Source organism: Lichenostomus cassidix, chromosome 1Aa, assembly GCF_008360975.1.
Source record: "Lichenostomus cassidix isolate B80296 chromosome 1Aa, HeHo_3.0, whole genome shotgun sequence".
Classification (NCBI taxonomy): Eukaryota; Metazoa; Chordata; class Aves; order Passeriformes; family Meliphagidae; genus Lichenostomus; species Lichenostomus cassidix.
In genome coordinates, this window is record NC_139480.1 from 6,089,691 (window position 1) to 6,109,514 (window position 19,824).

General features: G+C 39.2%; 1 protein-coding gene across 1 annotated transcript in view; it reads left to right on the forward strand.

Moving 5' to 3' along the window:
- The window catches only part of CDC123 (cell division cycle 123), a 32,524-nt gene extending 15,069 nt beyond the window's left edge, over positions 1-17,455 (forward strand). Inside the window, exons 8-13 of the mRNA XM_085082789.1 lie at positions 1,023-1,098; positions 4,572-4,694; positions 7,982-8,010; positions 13,344-13,472; positions 15,289-15,426; positions 16,229-17,455. Of these exons, the coding sequence (XP_084938915.1) occupies positions 1,023-1,098; positions 4,572-4,694; positions 7,982-8,010; positions 13,344-13,472; positions 15,289-15,426; positions 16,229-16,255 (522 nt within the window). The 3' untranslated portion in view covers positions 16,256-17,455. The remainder of the gene's footprint in view (positions 1-1,022; positions 1,099-4,571; positions 4,695-7,981; positions 8,011-13,343; positions 13,473-15,288; positions 15,427-16,228) is intronic.
- The last annotated feature ends 2,369 nt before the right edge of the window (positions 17,456-19,824 follow it).

Below are 19,824 nucleotides of genomic sequence, written 5' to 3' on the forward strand. Positions count from 1 at the left end.
TGCTTTAAAGACACAGGACATCTAAAAGTTGGAACAAATAGTTTCACATTTACACTGTAGTTAGGAATGTCATCTCTGGTTACTGAAGCTTTTTGCTGCAGTTCAAAGGTGTTGGGAGTTTCCAGTATCCAGCAGCAGTAACTGGGACCTTCAAAAATATGGATCCTTCTTAATATTTCAGCTTAGGAAATGCAGAAACTTGAGAAAGTGCCAGAGAGATGCTTTAATTCCTAGGCAGTCTGTCCTATTGACTATAATAGTTTGCTTTCTATTTCTATCCCGTGTCCTTATTTTAACTGGTTTGCGCCTTCAAAGGTGTCACAGGATTCTGCTTGGGTGTGTACCAGAATAGGGGTTGATTTGGATAAATTTAATTCTGCTCATCAACTCCTTTGACTAGGGAGCAACTTTCTGCCAATTCCATGACAGATTTGTTGTGTTGTACAGCAGGGTTTTTATTTTCCATGCTTTATCATTAATGGAACTTGGAAGTTGTTTCATAAATGATTTCACAGTTATAAATACTGTACAAAGTGGAAGAGCATAAGACAATTAAGGTGGGAAGGGGCCTCAGGAGGTCTCTAGTCCATCCTCATGCTCAAAGCTGGGTAAGGAATGAGATCATATTGTCTTGCTTTGCATTCTATAAAATCTGATGTGAAAACCTCAGTGGGTGGAGGCTGCACAGCCTCTGTGAGGGAGCTGTTCCAATGCTTGACAGTCCTTGTGGTTTCTTATGCCCAGTGTGAACCTTTCTGCTTTAAACTAGTTTAGACTATATGGCCTTTAGAGGTGCCTTCCAACTGAAAGCATTCTGTGATTCTCTGAAATAAATCATAAATTTAATTGTTTTGAAATATTTGCAAAGATGATTATGTGAACTGCCGTTTAAGATTGATTTGTTTTCTAGTATCAGTGGTCATCATTGCAGCAAAACTATAGATCTAAAAGGCAGACCTGTAGACAAAAGGATGCTGTTACTTTTCTGAAACAATACTTAGTCAATTGTTTTCCCTCCACAGCTTGTTCTTCGCAAATGGTGTGAACTAATTCCTGGTGCAGAATTCAGATGCTTTGTCAAGGAAAACAAGCTTTTAGGTAAGGAATTTCTTAAAAACTAAATTATTAGGTGAAGTTTTGAGGAGTTTCTCTGGTTCTTTGAATGAGAGCTAAGTCTGAAGAGAGTTCTTTCTTTTCACCCCTCATTTTTGAAATTAATGATTTATTCTTTCTGTAATTTAAAATGTGATTTGCCACATCTCGCTTCCCACTGTATTTGAAAGCCTGACAGCACAGCATGGTCACCATTACAGTGGGAATATTCTTAATTTATTGTTAACTCAGAAACTTCACCCAAAGGCAGGTTTGTGAGTGATTCTTTTATATTCAGGAGCAAATTGCATCATGTCCAACTTGTAGAACGAATACAGAGGCAATGGTGTGTTGTACTGCAAATACATGTGTGGCGGCTACTTCTGAAGTCATAACCAGAAGTGCTTTAAATGCCACAGGAAAGTTCTTTCAGTGGGGAGAAGGGCTGTTTTGAGCCACACAGGAGATGAATTTGGGCTTCTGGAAGTCGACTCAGGTGAGAGAACGAGATGAGGTCTCTTCAGCTTTATTTGGGGTTACATCGGGGATAGGAGAGTTTGGAGAGACATCTGAAGAGCCTTGAACAAAGGCTCTACAACAGGTTATAAGGACACATAACTAGGCGGGTTTACAAGTTTTCAGGACAAATAGAAAAGTGAATACAAGTAATTTACAGTCTAAATTTACCAATGTCTAACTCTGAGATATGCATGCGTCGAGTGGTTGGAGAGAGATAACGGTCCATACTATTTGTAATACTTTTCTGGGAGGTTGCTGGGATAATCCATCTCTTCTTCACTTTCTTCTGGCACTTCTCCCATTTCATCCCAATCCTCCACATTCTCAAGGGCACTGAGTTCTATCTCAGCTGCTTGGGCCGTAACATACATGACCCCATGTGGATATTCTATGCAGAAGGCTGGGGAGGTCAGAACATCTCCACAGGTGTAGGAGGTGTCTTGAGTTCATATTAAATTCAGTGTAGCTTAGTTAGAATCTGTATTTCTGTTACTTGGTGCAGAATCCTAAATGCAGAAGATTTCAAGTGGCACTGAAGAGCCAGGGTATCCACAGCATGCACAGAGGTGGTGGTACACTGGGAGACCTCTGGCAGCTGGAGAACAGGAAGATTGTGCTAGAGCATGTGTTGTAGGCAGCTGAGTAGGGTGAATTTAGCTCAGTTTTACTCTTCTGGTTGTGTTGACTGTTCTCTGCTGACTATGGCAGAAGCTGAGATAATCCAGTGCACATGCAGGTGCTTGAATTAAGGGATTTAATTTCAGGCTAAGTACTACTCTGGAGTTTGGATTTGGTTTTGTTGTGGTCTACCATGAAATCTTGAGAGATGAACAGAAACTCAAATAGCAGAGGATTAGTTAGTGCACATTTGTTCTTAGCAAGGTTGAATCATTCTGCCTGAACTCTTCTAACAAGGAAATGTTATAGCAGTGATGGAGCAAATCCAGACTTAACAGGAAAGAAGGTGATTTGTTTTTTTTTTTTTGGTTTAAGATAAAACTAGGTTTGCTCATTTTGCGTCTCTCATGCCTACATGTTCACAAGCACCAAGTTCTATGTCTACAAGTGGTCTGTCTGGGGTTCCTTGTGATGTGGAAGGACAGGGATATTGGCTGTGTAGTTCTCATTGTTACTTCTGTCTTCTCAGCATGGTGACTGTGGGCTTGTTTTGGCTGTGCCTTTTTGTACCTGTTGGGAGCTGTCAGCTATTTGTTGCTCCATCCAGTTCCACCTTTGTGAGCCTTTAGGAACATATTCCCTGTTGTTTCCTCATCTGGATTTCCTATGGAGCTGCACATAGATGTTTTGAGCTGTGCTAATCCAGCGCACACTATTCTCCCAAGCCCTTTTGTTTGGCTGTTCCTTCTGGTGTTCCTATGCTCATCTTCCCATTTTATCTCCATTTATTCCAGTTGCAAGTGTATTATAGTTCTCTGTAACAAAGTTTAGCTTCCTAATAGCAGAGATTCTCCATTAAGTCAGTATTGCTTAATGGCTTCTGAGAGAGCTTTTTGAGAGGAGTCCTGCATCCTGTCTTGTTTTGTGATGCTGGAACACAATTGCCAGAGATACACATTGCTGTAATAACTGCTAAAACATCTGAATGTAGATTTATTATAGAATATATACATGTATAGTAATGTTTACTTTCAAATACCTCAAAGCATTTGAACATTGGCTAATGAAGCACTCTGTACATTTCATGACTAGGTTTTGAGACCTAGTAGATCTGCCAATATGGGATTTTTTTTTAGCTAGCACTCCAGCTGCATTTCTGAAGATAGTTCCAAGATTTCTCACAATATGTTCCCATGCTCTTAAAATTAATAAGCCTGTCAGTCAAACTAAGGAGTGATACTTGCAGTGTAGTGAATGATTTTCCAGTTACGCATCTGCATCCCCTGAGAAGCCATCGTCAGTTTTTGTTTTTTCGACTGAAGGCTTTGCAGTGGTATTAAAAATTCAAGGTTCCACTGACATCATAAACTTTTTATATGAACTTTTTTTAAAAAAACCCACATCTGTGGAGGTAGTCAGCATTGTCTTACAGTAAAACTCTGTGTTTTGTATATGGTTCAAACAGCAAACTGATGTCACTGATGCATCTTCCTTGAGGAATTCTCTCTTTTTGTATGTAAATAGCCTGAATTACTCATTCTGCAGTGATGGGGCAGGTCTTGGACTTGACATTTGTCAGGCAGGATATTGCAATGTTTTATGTTGACACATCCTGTATGAGAACTCTTGTCACTCAAAATGCATGCAAGTGTATAATCCTGTTGATGTAATTTTAAACCATTGTCTTGTAGACAAATATATGAAATTAAGAACTTGTAGGAGGGATGTTTTTTCTGGTGTTACATACGCAAGAAAGCCCTTGAGGGACCAAATGGGAACACTAAGGTACTGGCCTGCCTGCCATCTCACTGATTTTGGGATTTAAGATTTCACTTGTAGTGCCTTATCAAACCAGGCACATGTTATTCCATGCTTAAAAAATCCATTAAATGAGAATCTGTGGTATCCAAGGATCTATCATCTTTGCTATTGGGCAAGCTTAGCCTCCACCCCTGTTCTTTCATGGTTGCAAATTGTGGTCCCTACATGTGATCTGCAGAACAGAATTTTTTACTAGAGTAACCAAAAGGAAAAAAACTGAAAGAAAAAAGACAGGAACGGAAAACTTAGGCAAACATTCCTCCTGAAATTGATTTAAAAATGGTCAAATCATTTATATATGAAATGATGTTCACAAAATGTAGGACAGAGCTGTTCAAGGAAGAAATTCCTAATGGAAGTATTTTAAATATAGGAGAATAAGGCCAAACAGTAAGTCATTGATAATGGTAGAAACTTGGAAAAACCCCATCTTCTGTGTCTGATAACTCCATTTTTTTCGAGTTGGGTTTTTGGCATGCCTAGAGCTCTTTATAATTATAATTTACTGAAATTATTGACAGGTATATCACAGAGGGACTACACCCAGTACTACGATCATATCTCTAAGCAACACGAGGAGATCTGTAGATCCATACAGGAATTTTTCAAGAAACACATACAGTATAAATTCTTGGATGAAGACTGTAAGTATCTTGAGGGTATCTGTGGGTATGCATCTCTCTCTTCATAGCTCTTGCTTTCACAGGGCTTGGCTCTCTTTAGCTTGGGAGAGTCTGAAAGCTCTCGTGGCTACAGCATGTGGAGGTGCAAAGGTTTGGAATTACATTGGCAACAAAAAAAAGCCTGAAGGAATAGGCTGGAGCTCTTCAAGAAGACACAATAAATGAGTGAAAGTTCCATTCAGAAGGCATAATAACTTTTTTTTAAAAGGCTTTTTATCCTTATACTTGAAAACAATTTTTATACCAGAAAAGTGAGGTAGGAGATCCTTGACAAAAGGTATTCAGTAGTAAGAAGAATACTTGTGTATAAAGACGTTTTCAGATGTTTGCTGCTAAATTATTGATGTGTTCCTTGAATAAAGGATTTTTAACTTTCTTTTCAAGAAGTTTTAATTATTTCTTCTAGAATATCAATGCACACCAGGTTAGGTGCTGAAACCTTCAAATAAAGGCCACAGTATTTGATACATCTAAGCGGCCTTAGTAAATTGTCTTGTTCTTTAAATGTGAAGTTCTTTGCAAATTTGATTTGAAATAGCTTTCTAACATGCTTTAGTGAGAATTGAATGGTGTTGCATTGTGATGGGTGATCAATAGTGGTGAAAAAATGATGAAAAAATTTAAATTAGATCTGGTGTGGACCAAACCTCAGCTTAGTAAAATCCATGAACATAAGAATTTTCTGGCAGTTTTATTAGCATCTCTAAAGCTTTGAATATTCAATCTTTAGGTAAGTTTTTAACATTATTAATTGTTTTACCGAGCCACCAGAGCAATCAAATAGATCTGTCCTCTCTGACTGTCTGAAAAGGGTACCTTCAAGTCTCAGTCTCTGTTACATTAAAATGTTTAATAATTTGACTCTGCAGAGCTTCTTTATTTCAGTCCAGAGAAGTTCTCATGGAGTGCTGCTTGGAGAAGACCAGTAGAATCAGTACACTAATTTAATAGGTCCATAGCCTTACATTTTGAAGTATGATCAGTCATATAGATCTGGCATTCTGATTACTGCCATTTCATTTTCCTCGGTGTTCCAATGTAATTTTAGCTGGTATGTAATCAACTGATAGATAAGAATTCAGGGCACTATTTTTGGAAATTGATGCCTAGATTTAAGCTCTGAAACTGCTGTCTGGTGAGCTGAAAGGTCTGAAATGTCATCTTATGTAAAGGATGCCATCTGAGTTGCCTTGAGGGAAAAGGAGGTTTCAGGGCAACCTTCTGGGATGGAGGTTTGTTAACCTTTTATTCTTAGGGACTACATGCTGGTCCATCTGCAGAGAAATGCCATGCAGAAAATGTTTTCTGGGTTTTTGTGGGTGGGGTTTTTTTTACCACAATTCATTTATCTCCCATCATCTCCCTTGATCCACTGCCTGGTAGCATATGTGTTGTTAACAATAAAAATCTGGGTTTGCTTGTTTGTTTGCTTTTAAAAGGAAAGGTATTACAGCTTTTTTCCTGACTTCTTGTTTCATTGGGGATTTTGATGCTGTTTGCTCTGCTTTTTCCAGTTGGTCTGGTAGCATCTCCAGATGGAAGAGTTGAGTCAGAGCAGCTGAAGCATTGCAGAGTCAGAGCAGTAGGATAACAGATGGGTGAATGCTTTATAAATACTTCTAAATTTTGTTAGAACCTTCTAAATACCTTTGATAAGAGCCCAGTAAGAGCAGTGTTTTGGAGGTGTCGATACTGGGCCTTGGCTTTCCCTCTGTTTTGAGCAGTTTCTGAGGAAGTTTCGCTGCAGTCTCACTTGGCACAGGACACTCCTGCTCTGAGGTGATCCCCAAGGAGAGGGAACAGTTCAGGTTTTCTTCTTGTTCACTGTGAGTGTCCTGAACAAGTCATCAGTGTACAATAGGTCTGAATTTCAGACGTAAATCCCAATAAATCCCATTAGCCTCAGGAGTTGCCATGGGCTTGCTTTAAGCTAATAGGCCTTACTATAGAAACCCTCAGATGCAAGGGATATCTTTGGGAAATGACTAATGAGAGGCTGTGGTGCAGGCACTAAGTTCAGTTGAACAGCTGGAGAAGAAATCCTGGGGTTCCTGTACTCCCCTTTGCACTGATGACTGACAGCCACTGAGGGCTTGTCTTCCCAGGAAAATGGAGCACTTAATCCTGGAGTGACTTTTACATTGACGCAACCGAGCTTGTGCAAAAGCTGTGTGGATTTTCAGGCTGTGTGGTAAAAACCAGCTACGTGACTGGCTTTGGCTTTGTGGAGTTGTGGTTTGCCCTCCGCCCAGCCAACTTCACATGAAATGTCATATTAAGCTTTACATGCATGGATGTGATCAGTCAACATCCCTGTTCCTGACAGGCAGCTTCCTGAGACTCAAGTGTTCCTCAGTCATATCCTGAGTTTAGTTTATCCGCATGTATTGGGAAATCTTTTAGCTGAAATATTCCCTTATTAGTGAAGGAAGTAACAATACAGCATTTGTCTGAGGCTTTTCTAAATCTTTTTTTTTTTTCTTTTCCCTTTCTTCCTGCTAAACTGGTACAACTTTTGCATATAGCCATGCTTGAATGCTTCCCTGTTGATTTCCCTAGCTCAATAGAAAGACAACTCAAAGGTTTGTTTAACCATACAGAACAGAAGCTGACAGAAAACTGCATATATAGAGTCATGTTTAATTAAACCAAGGGGAGGAACAGCAGTGGAGCCAGGCAGCTTTGAGTCAGTCACTGAGTGGCAAGGGTTTGAAAGAGTTGTTGATATTAATTAGGTGTGCTGTGTCTGCTCTGGGTGACATCAAACATGGCTATTTCACTGCCACTAACCCCTTTGTTCCTACAACCTGTTTGTCTTGTTAGCTGCTGAAATCCCAATGTCTGTGGAGCAGGAACTTTCTCTTATTAAATGTTTGTGCAATGTCCAACACAATGGAGTCTTGATTCTTCCCTGAAATGTCTCTGTTCTGCTGTAAACAAAACAGCAGTAATGTCAAAGATAAACTCTCTGGGCTAAGAGTTTATCAGATATTCTTCACTGGGGGAAAAGATCAACAGAAGAAGCCAGCATTAAATGGAAAAACCCAGCAGCTGATCTCCCAGTGCATTAACAGTACTTCTTGAAATGTTTCAGCTCCCTCTTAGAAATGTACCCAGTTCTGGCTTGCAGTTCTTTAGACATACTGACTTTGCAGATTGTGCTGTGTACACAAGTATCTATTCAGATTTAGACATCTTCTGTGAAATTATATGTCTTTTACAATTAACATTTCTTTTCTCCTTTTCAGTTGTTTTTGATGTGTACAGAGACAGCAGGGTAAGTGAACAATAGGTTGTATTTAATTGTTTCTTCTGTGAAAACTTGAAATGCTATAAAGATCAAACAAGTAATAGCTTTGTCTTCCTAGAAGTGATCCTGGGGAAAAAAAAACCAACAACCAACCAAAAAAATCCCACCAAAGCAAAAACCCCAACCAAACAAAAAAACCACCAAAACCTACTTGATGTTATTCTGTTCCACAAGTCTTTTTCTATGTTAAATGCTGTCTACAGGAGGAGAATAATAAGATTAGGGATGTGAATATGTCTGTGTCTGTGACGTAATTATTTACTTAATATCTTCCAGAGAAGACGTCTGTCCTAAAGCACGGAACTTTGGCTTCAGCTGCAGTTTTCTCAGTTCTGTGAACCTACAGGAGGCTATTTAGTTTTCCTTATGACATGGAGAATCCTTGCTGCAGTAACTTAGAGCAGAATACACTGTTTCAGTTGGAATGGACCTACAATGGTCATCAAGTCCCACTGCTTGAGCAATTCAAGGCTGACCAAAAATTAAAGCATGTTGTTATGGGTGGCAGTCTCAAGCACATGGTGGGATTCTTGGGGCTGTCATGTCCAGGGCCAGGAGTTAGGCTCAGTGGCCTTGTGTGTCCCTTCCAACTCAAGATATTATATGGCTCTTTAATTAAGGGCATTGTACAAATGTCTCTTAAACACAAACAGGTTTGGGGCATTTTCTTTTTAAGACAGATTTCCTTGGGCTTTATTTTTTTTTCCCGTGTGTGTTTCTTCACTACAGCATTTGAACTAATCAAAACTTAATATATCTTCAGATTATCCTTGTGAGGTGGGAAAATGGTAACTTGTGCTTTATATATGGAAGCTAGGACAGGAAAGGATGGTTGTCAGAAGAGGATATGAATGTGGTGTGCCCAGTTGGTGACAGATGGAAGCCAGTTTTTTCTTTGCAAGCTGCTCCAGCTGTGGTTCTGAGAGCTGGGCAGAACAGAACCCTGAACATCCAGATAGTGATGGAGCTGGGGAGAAACATCCCACCTCTACTATTTAAAAGACGTGTTGATGTGATGCTTAGGGTTGTGGTTTAGTGGTGATTATGAAGGTGCTGGGCTAAGGGCAGCACCTTGATCACTTGATGATCTTAGAGGGTTTTTCCAGCCTAAACAATTCTATGAACTTCAGAGTTAGTAACCTTGACTTCTCCTAGTGTGAGTGGAGAGAAATATTTGGTCAGATGAATTGTGCTTGAAAGGCTCACATGTATTTTTTAAAAGCAACCACAACCCAAAAGGCATTATATATCCTTAAATCTCAAAACTTGATTCAGGGAATCACAACCTGGTTTTGAGAATCACATTACTGCATGAAAAGTAAGTGTTTAGATCATGGTTTTTTCCAAAAATGCAAAATCCATGTCTACATACTTTTGTTATATATGTTTATGAGTCTCATTGTTTGGCTTGTTTATAGTTATGGGATTGGAGAAAGTCTTCACTAGAGTTGAGTTGGGTGTATTGGGAGTAAGTCCTGATTCTCATTTTGAATGTTGCTGAACTGTTTTGTAATTGTGTAATAGTAAATCATGCTACAGTTTGCAAAACAGAAATGAAATAGGAATGTGTCTCATGTGGAAAACGACTATACTTTTTCTCAGCACAACTTTTAATGTAGGTACCTAAAATCAGGCTGTGGGCTAGAACAGCCGTGCTGTAATGGAAATTACCTGCCCAGACTCAGATTGACAGACGTGAGGATGCTGTCAGGGAAAATGAGGAGCAGCACTTGAGCATTGAACCAGATTCTGCCGTTGGGTGCTCTGCCTCATAGCTGAGGCATGAAGACAGATTATTTAAGTAAAAGGTTTCAGCCTGTGGGATCTCAAATGAGCAGTGTTTCTTCATCTGTCAAGATAAAATATATCTGTTTGTAGATTTCTCTCGGTGCCTTCTACCCTCAGGTCTTGTAAACTGCCAGATAGCCCTTTGTGTGTCAGATGCTCCTCCTATCACACATACTATTGTGGTTTGCAACTGTTATTCATCGCTCCCTTGCCGTGTGAGTTACAGGCAGCAGAAGAATATTGTGAGCATGATTAATTTCCAGAGCTTGTGCTTTTCATCAGGCTGGTTGCACAGCAACCTCACCTACAGAAGGAGAGAAACACTGTCTGCTTCTTTTAAATTCTTTCAACTAAATATTCAGCTTGGAGAAGCAGTTAGTTGTTTGATATGGTTGTGAATGAGAGCAGCCCCCTCCCCATGCTTGCTTTAATTACTGTAAAGATTGTTCAGAGTTGACTGCCATAGGTCCTGCTCGCTGAGTTGGAGGTGGGAGTTCACAAAAGCTTGAGATTCGGCTCTGCTGTTGCTCTTTGCTGTCTCTCAGGTGTAATCAACAAGCCATGTTCAGGACAAGTCACTGCGGTAGGACAGAGCAATGCAGGGAGTGGCTCCAGACCACTGCTGGCTAGCAGCTTGTTAACGAGCAGACCAATGCTTGTGTCAGTGCCTTGTGAGCATTGTCAGTGTGCAAGAAGGTGCAGCTGAAGTTTGGGAGATGTAACAGTTCAGTTTGCATTTGATCTCTGTCTTTAACTTCCTTTAAACAGCAGGCTTTGTCATGGGCACTTCCTTTTAGCAGCGTGCCGCTTAATGCCTTAGTAAAACAAAGCATGAAGCTGACAGGGTGTGGTAAATCTATTAATTACTTCTTTTAGGATGGGAAAGAAATACCATGTAGCACAAGTTGAGTTTTTTCCACCTCCACTTCTGTACAACTTTACTTTCCTGGCTGGTGCATTTCTGTGCTCTCATATGACAGAGATTAGTAATAGCAGGCAGAAGATAGCCGATAAATAGCTTTAGTACTTCTCTTGAGATACACAGTGCAAATCATCTGAAACTACATTTAAATCATGACATTGTGTTTAAGACTTGAAAGAGAATTTAATCTTAAGAAAGGCAGTTTGGTTACTGACCCAGGGTTATATACAGTTATTTTAATGAGCCCTGAAAAGAGATATTTAATTTGTTTTGGTACTTCTCATCAATGTGCAGCTACCAAAACTCAGTGTAGATTTAAGACTCTCTCCAGGAAACAGCTGATGTTATAGATGGTGCACTGCTGTTTGCAGGGGTGGAGAAACACTGCTGAGTGCACACAAAAAACGTGTCGCTTTCAGTGGTCTCAAACCCAATTTTCAGGTTTTCCCAGAGAACATTTATTCTCTAAAGTAATGGTCTTATGTTCCTGTGAAAAAGCTGAGTTGGATGTATTTGGGGTGAAGAGGAATTTTTGTGAAAGCCTTTTGTAGGGAAGTATTAAGTATAAATGTTTCTGATCCAAGGAAAGATTCTCTGAACTGCTGAACGAACTTTGCCAACCATTGCTTCTGTCTGTGATTAAATTGGTTCATTAACTTGTTTTTCTAGTGTGATAGAATGAATCTAAACCCACATATTCCTCCTCGTGCTGCCTAGGAGCTAACAAGACACCCCCATTAGCAAAAGTAAAACATTGCTTGTAATGAGAATTTGTGACAGTTTTTTAAGGAGGACTGGAGATGGGAAATGACAGCAGAGCTTGCCCTGTTGGCTCTTGTATTGATGGTGCCAGTATTAGTGCAAAGGTGTTGCAACTTAACCGTGCAGATCTGGGCTTGTTCACTTTTCCAGAGCAAATAAGAAACCACTCAGGTCTGTATCCCCCAGTTTGCAGTTTCTTTTGTAGCCGTCTGGTTTCAGCACTTGTTTGTGTGCTTTGGCTTCTTAAAATGTGCTCTGTGAGAGCTGAGCCCCGTGGAGCTGCCCTGAGAGAGACACCTGTGAAAGCTGTGTGCAACCACACACTCCCTGCTGGGCTGCTGCTAGCCCAGCTCCAGTTTGCAAGTCATAACCACTGGTTTCATCTCTGCTGGGACTCCCCACACCTGCACCAGGAGCTCGCTGAGGATGGCAACAGAGCCACCAGAGCGTTTCTGCTCTCTGTCTCACAGGTTTCCATCATTCCCAGCTCCTCAGTGTGTTAGTGCCTGTGGGATAGCTCAGGTGGGTGGGAGAGGCAGTCTCCATGTTACTCTCTGCCAACGCTTCAAAAGCATCTTTGACTTAGAAACCAGATGGCTGTAGTGTAAATAATTGAATGCATTTGCTGTTTGGATCAAGGTAGGCAAGATCTTTTAAAGAAAAAGAGGATTCTTCAGGAATGCAGGAAAGGAGGAGAAAGCAAAATGAGTGTTTAGTAGTTACACAGGTAGCTTCTTCGGGTTTGTTTTCCAGTTCCAATTGATCTTTATAATAAAATAAAACTCTACAGCACTGCTTATGTTACCCTAACCTTTTCCTTCCCTATTTGATAGAAGTGATTTCTTCCAGATGTAATATTTGTTTTTCAAATCTTTATTAGCAGCTGTAGTCATATTTTCTTATAATTTATTACAATGTATTATTTTATTAGAATAGTTGATACTTCCTTGGGGAAGAGAAGATGGCCCTGTGCTAGGGGTTGTATCTTGAGGTGACTCAAGGAACACAAACTTTTTCTTCCTCCCCCACACACCTCTATTATTTGTAATATGACTTGTTAGTTTCTGCTTTCATTTTTCAGCTGTAAAGCAGTTGTGCACACTACTACAACTGTTTGGAACACGGATGTGTTAAAGATGAGGTAGAAACTAGTGTGGACTCCTATTAATGCCTATATTAAAAATACCTTTAAGTTATTCTTTTTTTAGCTATATCTGTGCAGCATCCTTGAGCTTTCATGAGCTCCACTAGCATTTTGCAGACCCTGCTTTTTGTTTTTAGGGTCCCTTCTAAGACCAATAACAGCAATTTTTGTAGCCTGCTGGATGATACAGCATTGCTGAGGTGGTTTTTCATGGAAAGCAAAATCCTTGTTTAGGTGGTTTGGGTTTTTGTGCTTGTTTGGTTGTATTTAGTGTTGGCGGGGGGGTTTGTGGTTTTTGGTTGGTGCTCTCCCTTATTCCTTGTTCATTGTCTCTCGAGATCTTGGTGGATCATGGCGATTAGCCAGATCTTCTATGGTCTCATCTGAAAGCACCTGGCATAGACCTAAATTCAGTTTATTTGAGCTCTGTCTGATCTTCTGTTTAAAAAAAAAAGTGGTTTTTTTTTTAAGTAAATTAGTACATCATAGCTTGCTGTGATATAAAACTGTATATTGTAAAGGATGTTAGAATATTTTAAGTGCTTAAAACCAGGTACTTTCAATTTTGACATTTTATCTGAAGACCAAGCATACTACAATCATCTAAATATATGTGTATTCTGATTTTTTTTTTGTTTGTTTAATTCTGTGGTTTGTTTTAATTCTTTTGTGGTTCCTTTGCAGGGCAGGATTTGGTTAATAGATTTTAACCCATTTGGTGAAGTAACAGACTCCCTGCTCTTTACGTGGGAAGAACTCACCTCTGGGAAGAACTTGAAAGGAGACCAGAGTGAAGGGGAAGCAACAGAGCAGGTGAGGGAGGCTGGACAACATCCAACAGGATTTATGACCTTTGTTTTTTCTTTCTTTTGCTTCTATAATCAAATTGTGATGCAAATCCCCTTGAAGTAAGGGGAGCTCCTTAACTTGTGAAATGTATACTCTTTGGAAGTAGAATCTCCCTTAGTAGTTAATCACAGCAAGTATCACCTGCTAGTTGTAGATGCCTGCAAGGGAGATTTTAGTTCAAACAGTACAAGCCCATATTGCAGCTTTGACCCCACTGGAAAGAAGATGCCCTGAACTTACTTTTACAGTTTTGATTCACTCCTTTTATTTTTTCTTAAAATCTATTACTTTTCTATATAATCACTCAAATTTCTGCTTTGTTCCTGATATCTGTCATAGAGTTTCCCACATCTCCAGCTCTGTGCTTGGGGGGAGACAAGCAGAAGCTTAACTTCCATGTCTTCCTCATCTAGAATACCCTCAGGGAAGCCTTGTCGTCTGGTTGAACTCACTGGGCTTGCAGAGCAGGGCTTTTCCATCCCTCTTCCCTCTTCTTAAAGCAGCATTTCCTCTGTAAAAACAAGTGACTTCCTGTTAATACAGAGAGGGAGGAATAGTCTTCAATTTTTTGTATTCCAGCTTTTTTTTCTCACTGCATCTTGAGACAAAGTCCTCACATCTTAACGAGTCCTTGGACAGCTGCATAGGAGATAGAAAGTGGTGTGTTAGTAGATCTTGGGGAACGATTAGTTTTGTGAGGAGAGATGGCTGGTCAATATAGGCTTTCCTTTATTTCATAGCTGTTGATCTGCATTAGAGGTAACTGAAATGACAAGCTTCATTGAGCTGATCTTAACATTTGAGCTTTTCTTTAGTCCTGGGGCCCTTTCCATAACACACTGACATGGAAACACCACTCCAGGCTGTTGTCCACTCCAGGCCATTGCTTCTGTCTCACTGTGTGGCTGTTGCTCTATGAAAACCCATTCCATGAGCCCTCCTGCTAAAAGCTGTGTCTCCTTTGTTAAAACACACTCACAATTCTTGAGCTGTCTGTGGGACTTGTGAATTTCCATTTTGGGATTACTTTTTCTCAGTGCCAGATGCTTTACACAGTTTTCTGTAGTGAAAGCCTGGATGAAAAGTAGAGTAACTTGTCTTCATGTTTCAGTTTACATCCAGCCACAGAATCTGGTGTGAAATTACTGATCTCTCTTTAAAATGAAGCTGTTTATTGCTGTACAGTTAGCAATTACATGGCATGTCAATGTGTTGAACTGAAAATTATATCATTCTCCAAAACCTTTTGCTACAATTGAGCATTTAGAGATATTTTTGGCCCTTTTACAGGGGTATTTTTTCCTTCAGTAAGTAAATTGTTTGGAAAGTTTAGATTGTAATTTCAGTAAGGCTGTAGTTGCAAATGTGTTTAAATGAGAAACTGTGAGACAAGTTTAGGGATTCTGTCAAAAAGATTTTTCCTGTATCCAGATATGTATATGGATACTATTGCTCAAAGTTCCTTATTAGCTCCATTATTACAGCACTGTCGTAAGCATAAGTTTATTAAATACATTAATAACTGATACAGTGTAGAAACTTTAAAGTGAGGTAATGAAAGCCATTATTTGAATGTTTAACATGTTTGACATTTTAAATTGTCCCTAAGTGGGCAGAGGTTTAATAAGAAAGCTACAATTTTTAGAAAGCACAAGTTTAGTTGAATGAGTGCCAAATAAACTCATTGGCAACGTGACTCAGTCTCACGGAGGAGTTCCAGAAATATTTCTAGCTTTATTCATGTCCACTGTTCTTGTCTTCTCTGGTGTCTTTTCCAAAGGATTATCCAGTGTTCCGTTGTACGAACAGCAAAGTCACTGTCCAGCCCAGTCCCTACCTGAGCTACCGCCTGCCCAAGGACTTTGTGGACCTTTCCACGGGAGAGGATGTGCACAAATTGATTGACTTTCTTAAACTGGTAAGAAGTAGCAGAAAAAAATCTCTAACCTTCCACCTCTGTCAAATGGAAACACCAAAATCCCTGGATCTCTGCTTTTGTAACTAACAAAGAGTACATAATGACAGAAAAAGCAATGTATGAAGCCATCACACAATGTATTGCTGGGTTAATTGTTTCTGAAGTAATGAAGAGCAGGCTTTCACACTGCTCTCTCTTCAGCTAATTAATTTTATTTTTATGGGAGCAATGAATGGAGTTTGACAAATCTTACTGAAGAACTGAACTGCTTCCTTTCTTATTGAAATGTAAATATGAATGTAGGATGAATGGAAATGTGTTTTTGAATGCCTGGAGCTAATGCTTTTAAGAACTTCTTTAAAAGTTAGGAGACAAATACATTAGGAAAAACCATTAAACAGTTGTTCCTTTTTCAATCCACTTTCTTTGTTCTTTTGATGCACAATGGCATGACAGCATAATATCTTTGTAAGGTAGGGAAGGGGAGGGCAGGTTTCCTGCATCACTGACTCGTGCCACCACCACTATTATGTTTGCAGGTTCTTGTATATTCCTTGAGTTAATGGACAAAGCAAATCTTGTTCTTTACTGGAAATAAAATCCTGTAGTTTGGGATGAGAGAGAGTTGATATCTCTCTGTTCCATTTGCTGGAAACATTATCTCTTACCATTCAATAAAATGGCTTAGAAATGCAGTCACTGTCTAATCCATTGTTTCTAGAAACACTTGTCGTGATTTATTAGTGCTCTTTCTTCAGATAACTCTGTCCTAACATTATGAACTCTCCTGTTCTGTTGACAGAAAAGAAATCAGCAAGATGATGACTGAGGTACCCAGAAGCATTGCATTGAATTACAATGAAATGTGGCAAAAGCTGTATTTAGCATAACTATTAAACTATTGATTTAAAGAAAACCTGCTTTTTATAGTCAATGAAAGAACTGAAGAGCTGTTCATCCTCTGTGTCTGTTGGTTTATACAGAAGTGTAGAAAAGCTTTTTCAGGGAAATACGAAAGGTCAGGGTGAGTTCTCACTGGATTCCAGGTGCAAACAAGCAAGAATCTGAGGGCAGCTGAACGACTGCTTTGCCATCTCATAATGTGAAGATTGAAGCCACTGAGCTACGCCTTTGGACTCCCCACTGTAAATATGGCAACGTGTAATGCTTGTGCAGTTAAAACATGGAGCATTCTCTGAATTTAGGCACAGTCTTGCTTGAAATGTAGTCACAAAGAAAAAAGGAATGTACATTTTTATCTGTAGTAATCTCCTAAAAATTGTAAAGTGATTTTGTTTTGGGAGCACTTCTCATCCTTTATGTAAAAAAAAAAATGGAAAAGGGATTTTTTCTTTGTTACAAGGGCTAATATTTCATTTCAGAGAACAGGTATAGCTATAGAAGACTACTTATGGTTTGAAAATTTTATATATTGGGAATTTGAAATTCTGAATGCACTTCAAGTAAAGTAATATTTTCACAGTCACTAAAGAGACAAAGTTCATTAAACTTCACCGAATTTCATTTATTTTCATAGTAAAGCATTTTTGAAACCTGGTTTTTTTGACATGATTACCTACTAGACATCATCTGTGACTTTAATGTATGTAGTTAACATCAATCTATAATTTTATATGCAGACTCAGTCTTGTTTCTTTTGTGTCACATCTCTCAGTTTCTTAAGAAAGTAATTACTCTTTCAGCTCTTAAAGCTCTGTATTCATCTGGTACTTCATGTTTTTTGTATAAAGGGAAGCTTGGCTAAATTTGGGGAAACAGAAGCTCTTGTTAGCAATTGCTGTTGTTTGGGAGGTGGGGGAGGACAGTTTTGGTTGAATCACCATCTGACTTTTGGATATAGGTGTTTGCACGGCATCAGTAATTTATTAAGTGTGCAGAGTTCCCATTGAAACAAAAGGACATTTGAAGGTGTTCCTAACCCCTGGAAATTGGCTCCTGTTTCAAACCAGTTATGTGATACTCTGTGTGCGTGTGTGTATATAAAGCTGTTTGTGTTTCTTTGCTTTGCTTTTGCTGTCAGATTGGAATGGTGCTTGGTTACAATCTGTTCTTGGATGTTAAATCTGAGCTAAGATGTTAAATTATTACTTACTGTCTTTATTTAGCTTCACTTTTGAATGAAAACTTACTTGAGTTAAAGATTATGCAGATTAAGAGTCACATTCTCTGACACACATTGATGAAACATCACAGATTAAAGCTCCTGGAGTCAGTACAGATCTGCTCTGCCTTTGAAGCTTTGGAACCTGTTTCTCAATAGTTTTTTGTATACAAATTAGATGATCATTAACTCAGGGCTGGACTAAACCTAATCCTGCCATACTGCAGGACTTTGGATGAGTGTTTCTCACCCTCGTCAGAGGGATAATTTGAGTTTAATATCTCTAAATTGGGTAGGAACTTCAAGGTGTAAAAAATGAACAAAGCTTTCCTTTTTATTTTCAAGTTTCTAGCCATAACTTAAACTGTTGTGATGATCTAACCACACTTCCTTTACACAGATGATTTCCTGGAACTTCCAACAGATTCATAAATGAACTAGAGTAGTGTCTTTAAAAACACAAGGTCTTGGTTTAAAGCTGGAATATAGTTTCCCACCTCTTCCATGTGGACTCCACAAATTAATTTACCATTTTCTCATCTTTCTTTGCTGGATATTTACCAGAACATACTCAGTGATGGGATCAGCTTAGTGGGACCCAGTGCTCTCTGGAATGTCCCCTTAGGGTGGGTAGGCTGGAGGTTTTTCTCCCCTGTGAAATGCAGACAGATACCCAGTCTGAATTCATAGCCAAGATATGTAACACTGATAATGAACTGCATTTTGGAGTTGCAGGAGCTTGTCCTTTTTTTCCTGGGCTTAGTGAAGAATCATAAAAGGTAGCAGAACAAAAATACTGGTCCCATGTTCAGGAACTGGTATAGAAGCAGTCCTCAATATAAAAATATGATCTACATAATCAAGTTCCCCAAAATACCGTATCCTTGCAGTTTAAATACTTTAGATGTACTTTGCTTTATCCCCAACTTCAGGTAACCAGATAGTGAATTTTGTTTGTCTGTTAAAGATTCCTCTTCTAAAAGAATTTTTACTCCATATGTCATTTTGATCTGCAAGGATAATTAACAAACATATTCCTTTTGAGGAGCTGAGGGAGCTCATGGTGATAGATTAAAAATGCTTCACATCATTTTTACACTGAACAGTATGTGACACTTTTAATTCTATGTCATCATAAAAGCATTTTCTACCTCTAGCCATCATATACAGAAATTTGAAAATACAAAATTCCAAGTGTTAAGATCCTTGTTCATGGGATTCAATTATATCATCACAATTTGCTGAGTAAGCGCCAAGTATATACTATGTATTCTTAAATATATGCTTAAAATAGAGTGTAAAAATGCTTGCAGTCTCATCTAGATGACAAACAGAAGTTTTAGAGGGAGGTAACATGCAGTCATTTTATACAGATCCTATGCCTGCCAAACCCTGCAGAAGTCTGGCTGTGTCTGATGGCTCCAGCAGTGAGATTCAGTTCTTGGGCTGCAGCTCTGCCAGGAATGCCAAGGAAAAGTCCTCATTGTTTCACAGCCAATACTTGTGATATTTAATCTCCCAGATGGATAGTGGGGATCAGGATTTCTGTCACCCCATAAGTAGCAGTTATTAACAGGTCCTGGCTTAGTTCAGGATTTGGAATAACACTCCTGTCCTTCTGGGCATCAGACTGTCCATTCTGTTTGTTCTCTTTTGACTCTTCTTTCTCCGGTGCTGTCCATGTCTTTCCTCATCCCCCAGCCTCTTCTTTGGATAAATGTTAAGATCAGAATTGGCAGCAGCACTATGGATAATACCAATCTGAATTTTAAAGCTTCTCTCTAGCTGTTTTTTTCTCGCTATTACAAAGACATGTTTTTGAGTACTGCTCTATAATATCTGAAAAAAAAAACCCAAACACAAAAGTAGGGGAGCAGTAGCCAGCCCTGAGTCTCAGTAAAATCAGTAGCACCAGTTAGATTCTGGTCATAGCAGATGGCTTGTAAAAATTTGCATAACTTTATCTGACACCCTTAGCTAGAAATCTCATGTATCTCATTGTCACCTGTTGCTCAAGTCCAGGATGCAGAAAAAAAGCACCCTGGAGGTGCAGTTCAGGTGCTTGTTTAAGCAACAGAGATCATTAGACACTCCTGGTTTCAGGCTAGCATTGCCAGGTGAAAAGACCCTAAAACAGATCAGTGGCAATGTGGAGATGGGTAATAGCATGGCACAAACCTGCTTAAAAATCCTTCTGTACCTTTGTGCATGACTGACTTCAGCTTTCACAAACTGTTCCAAATTTAAAGTGTCAAATAGCCAGAGAGGAGCACAGG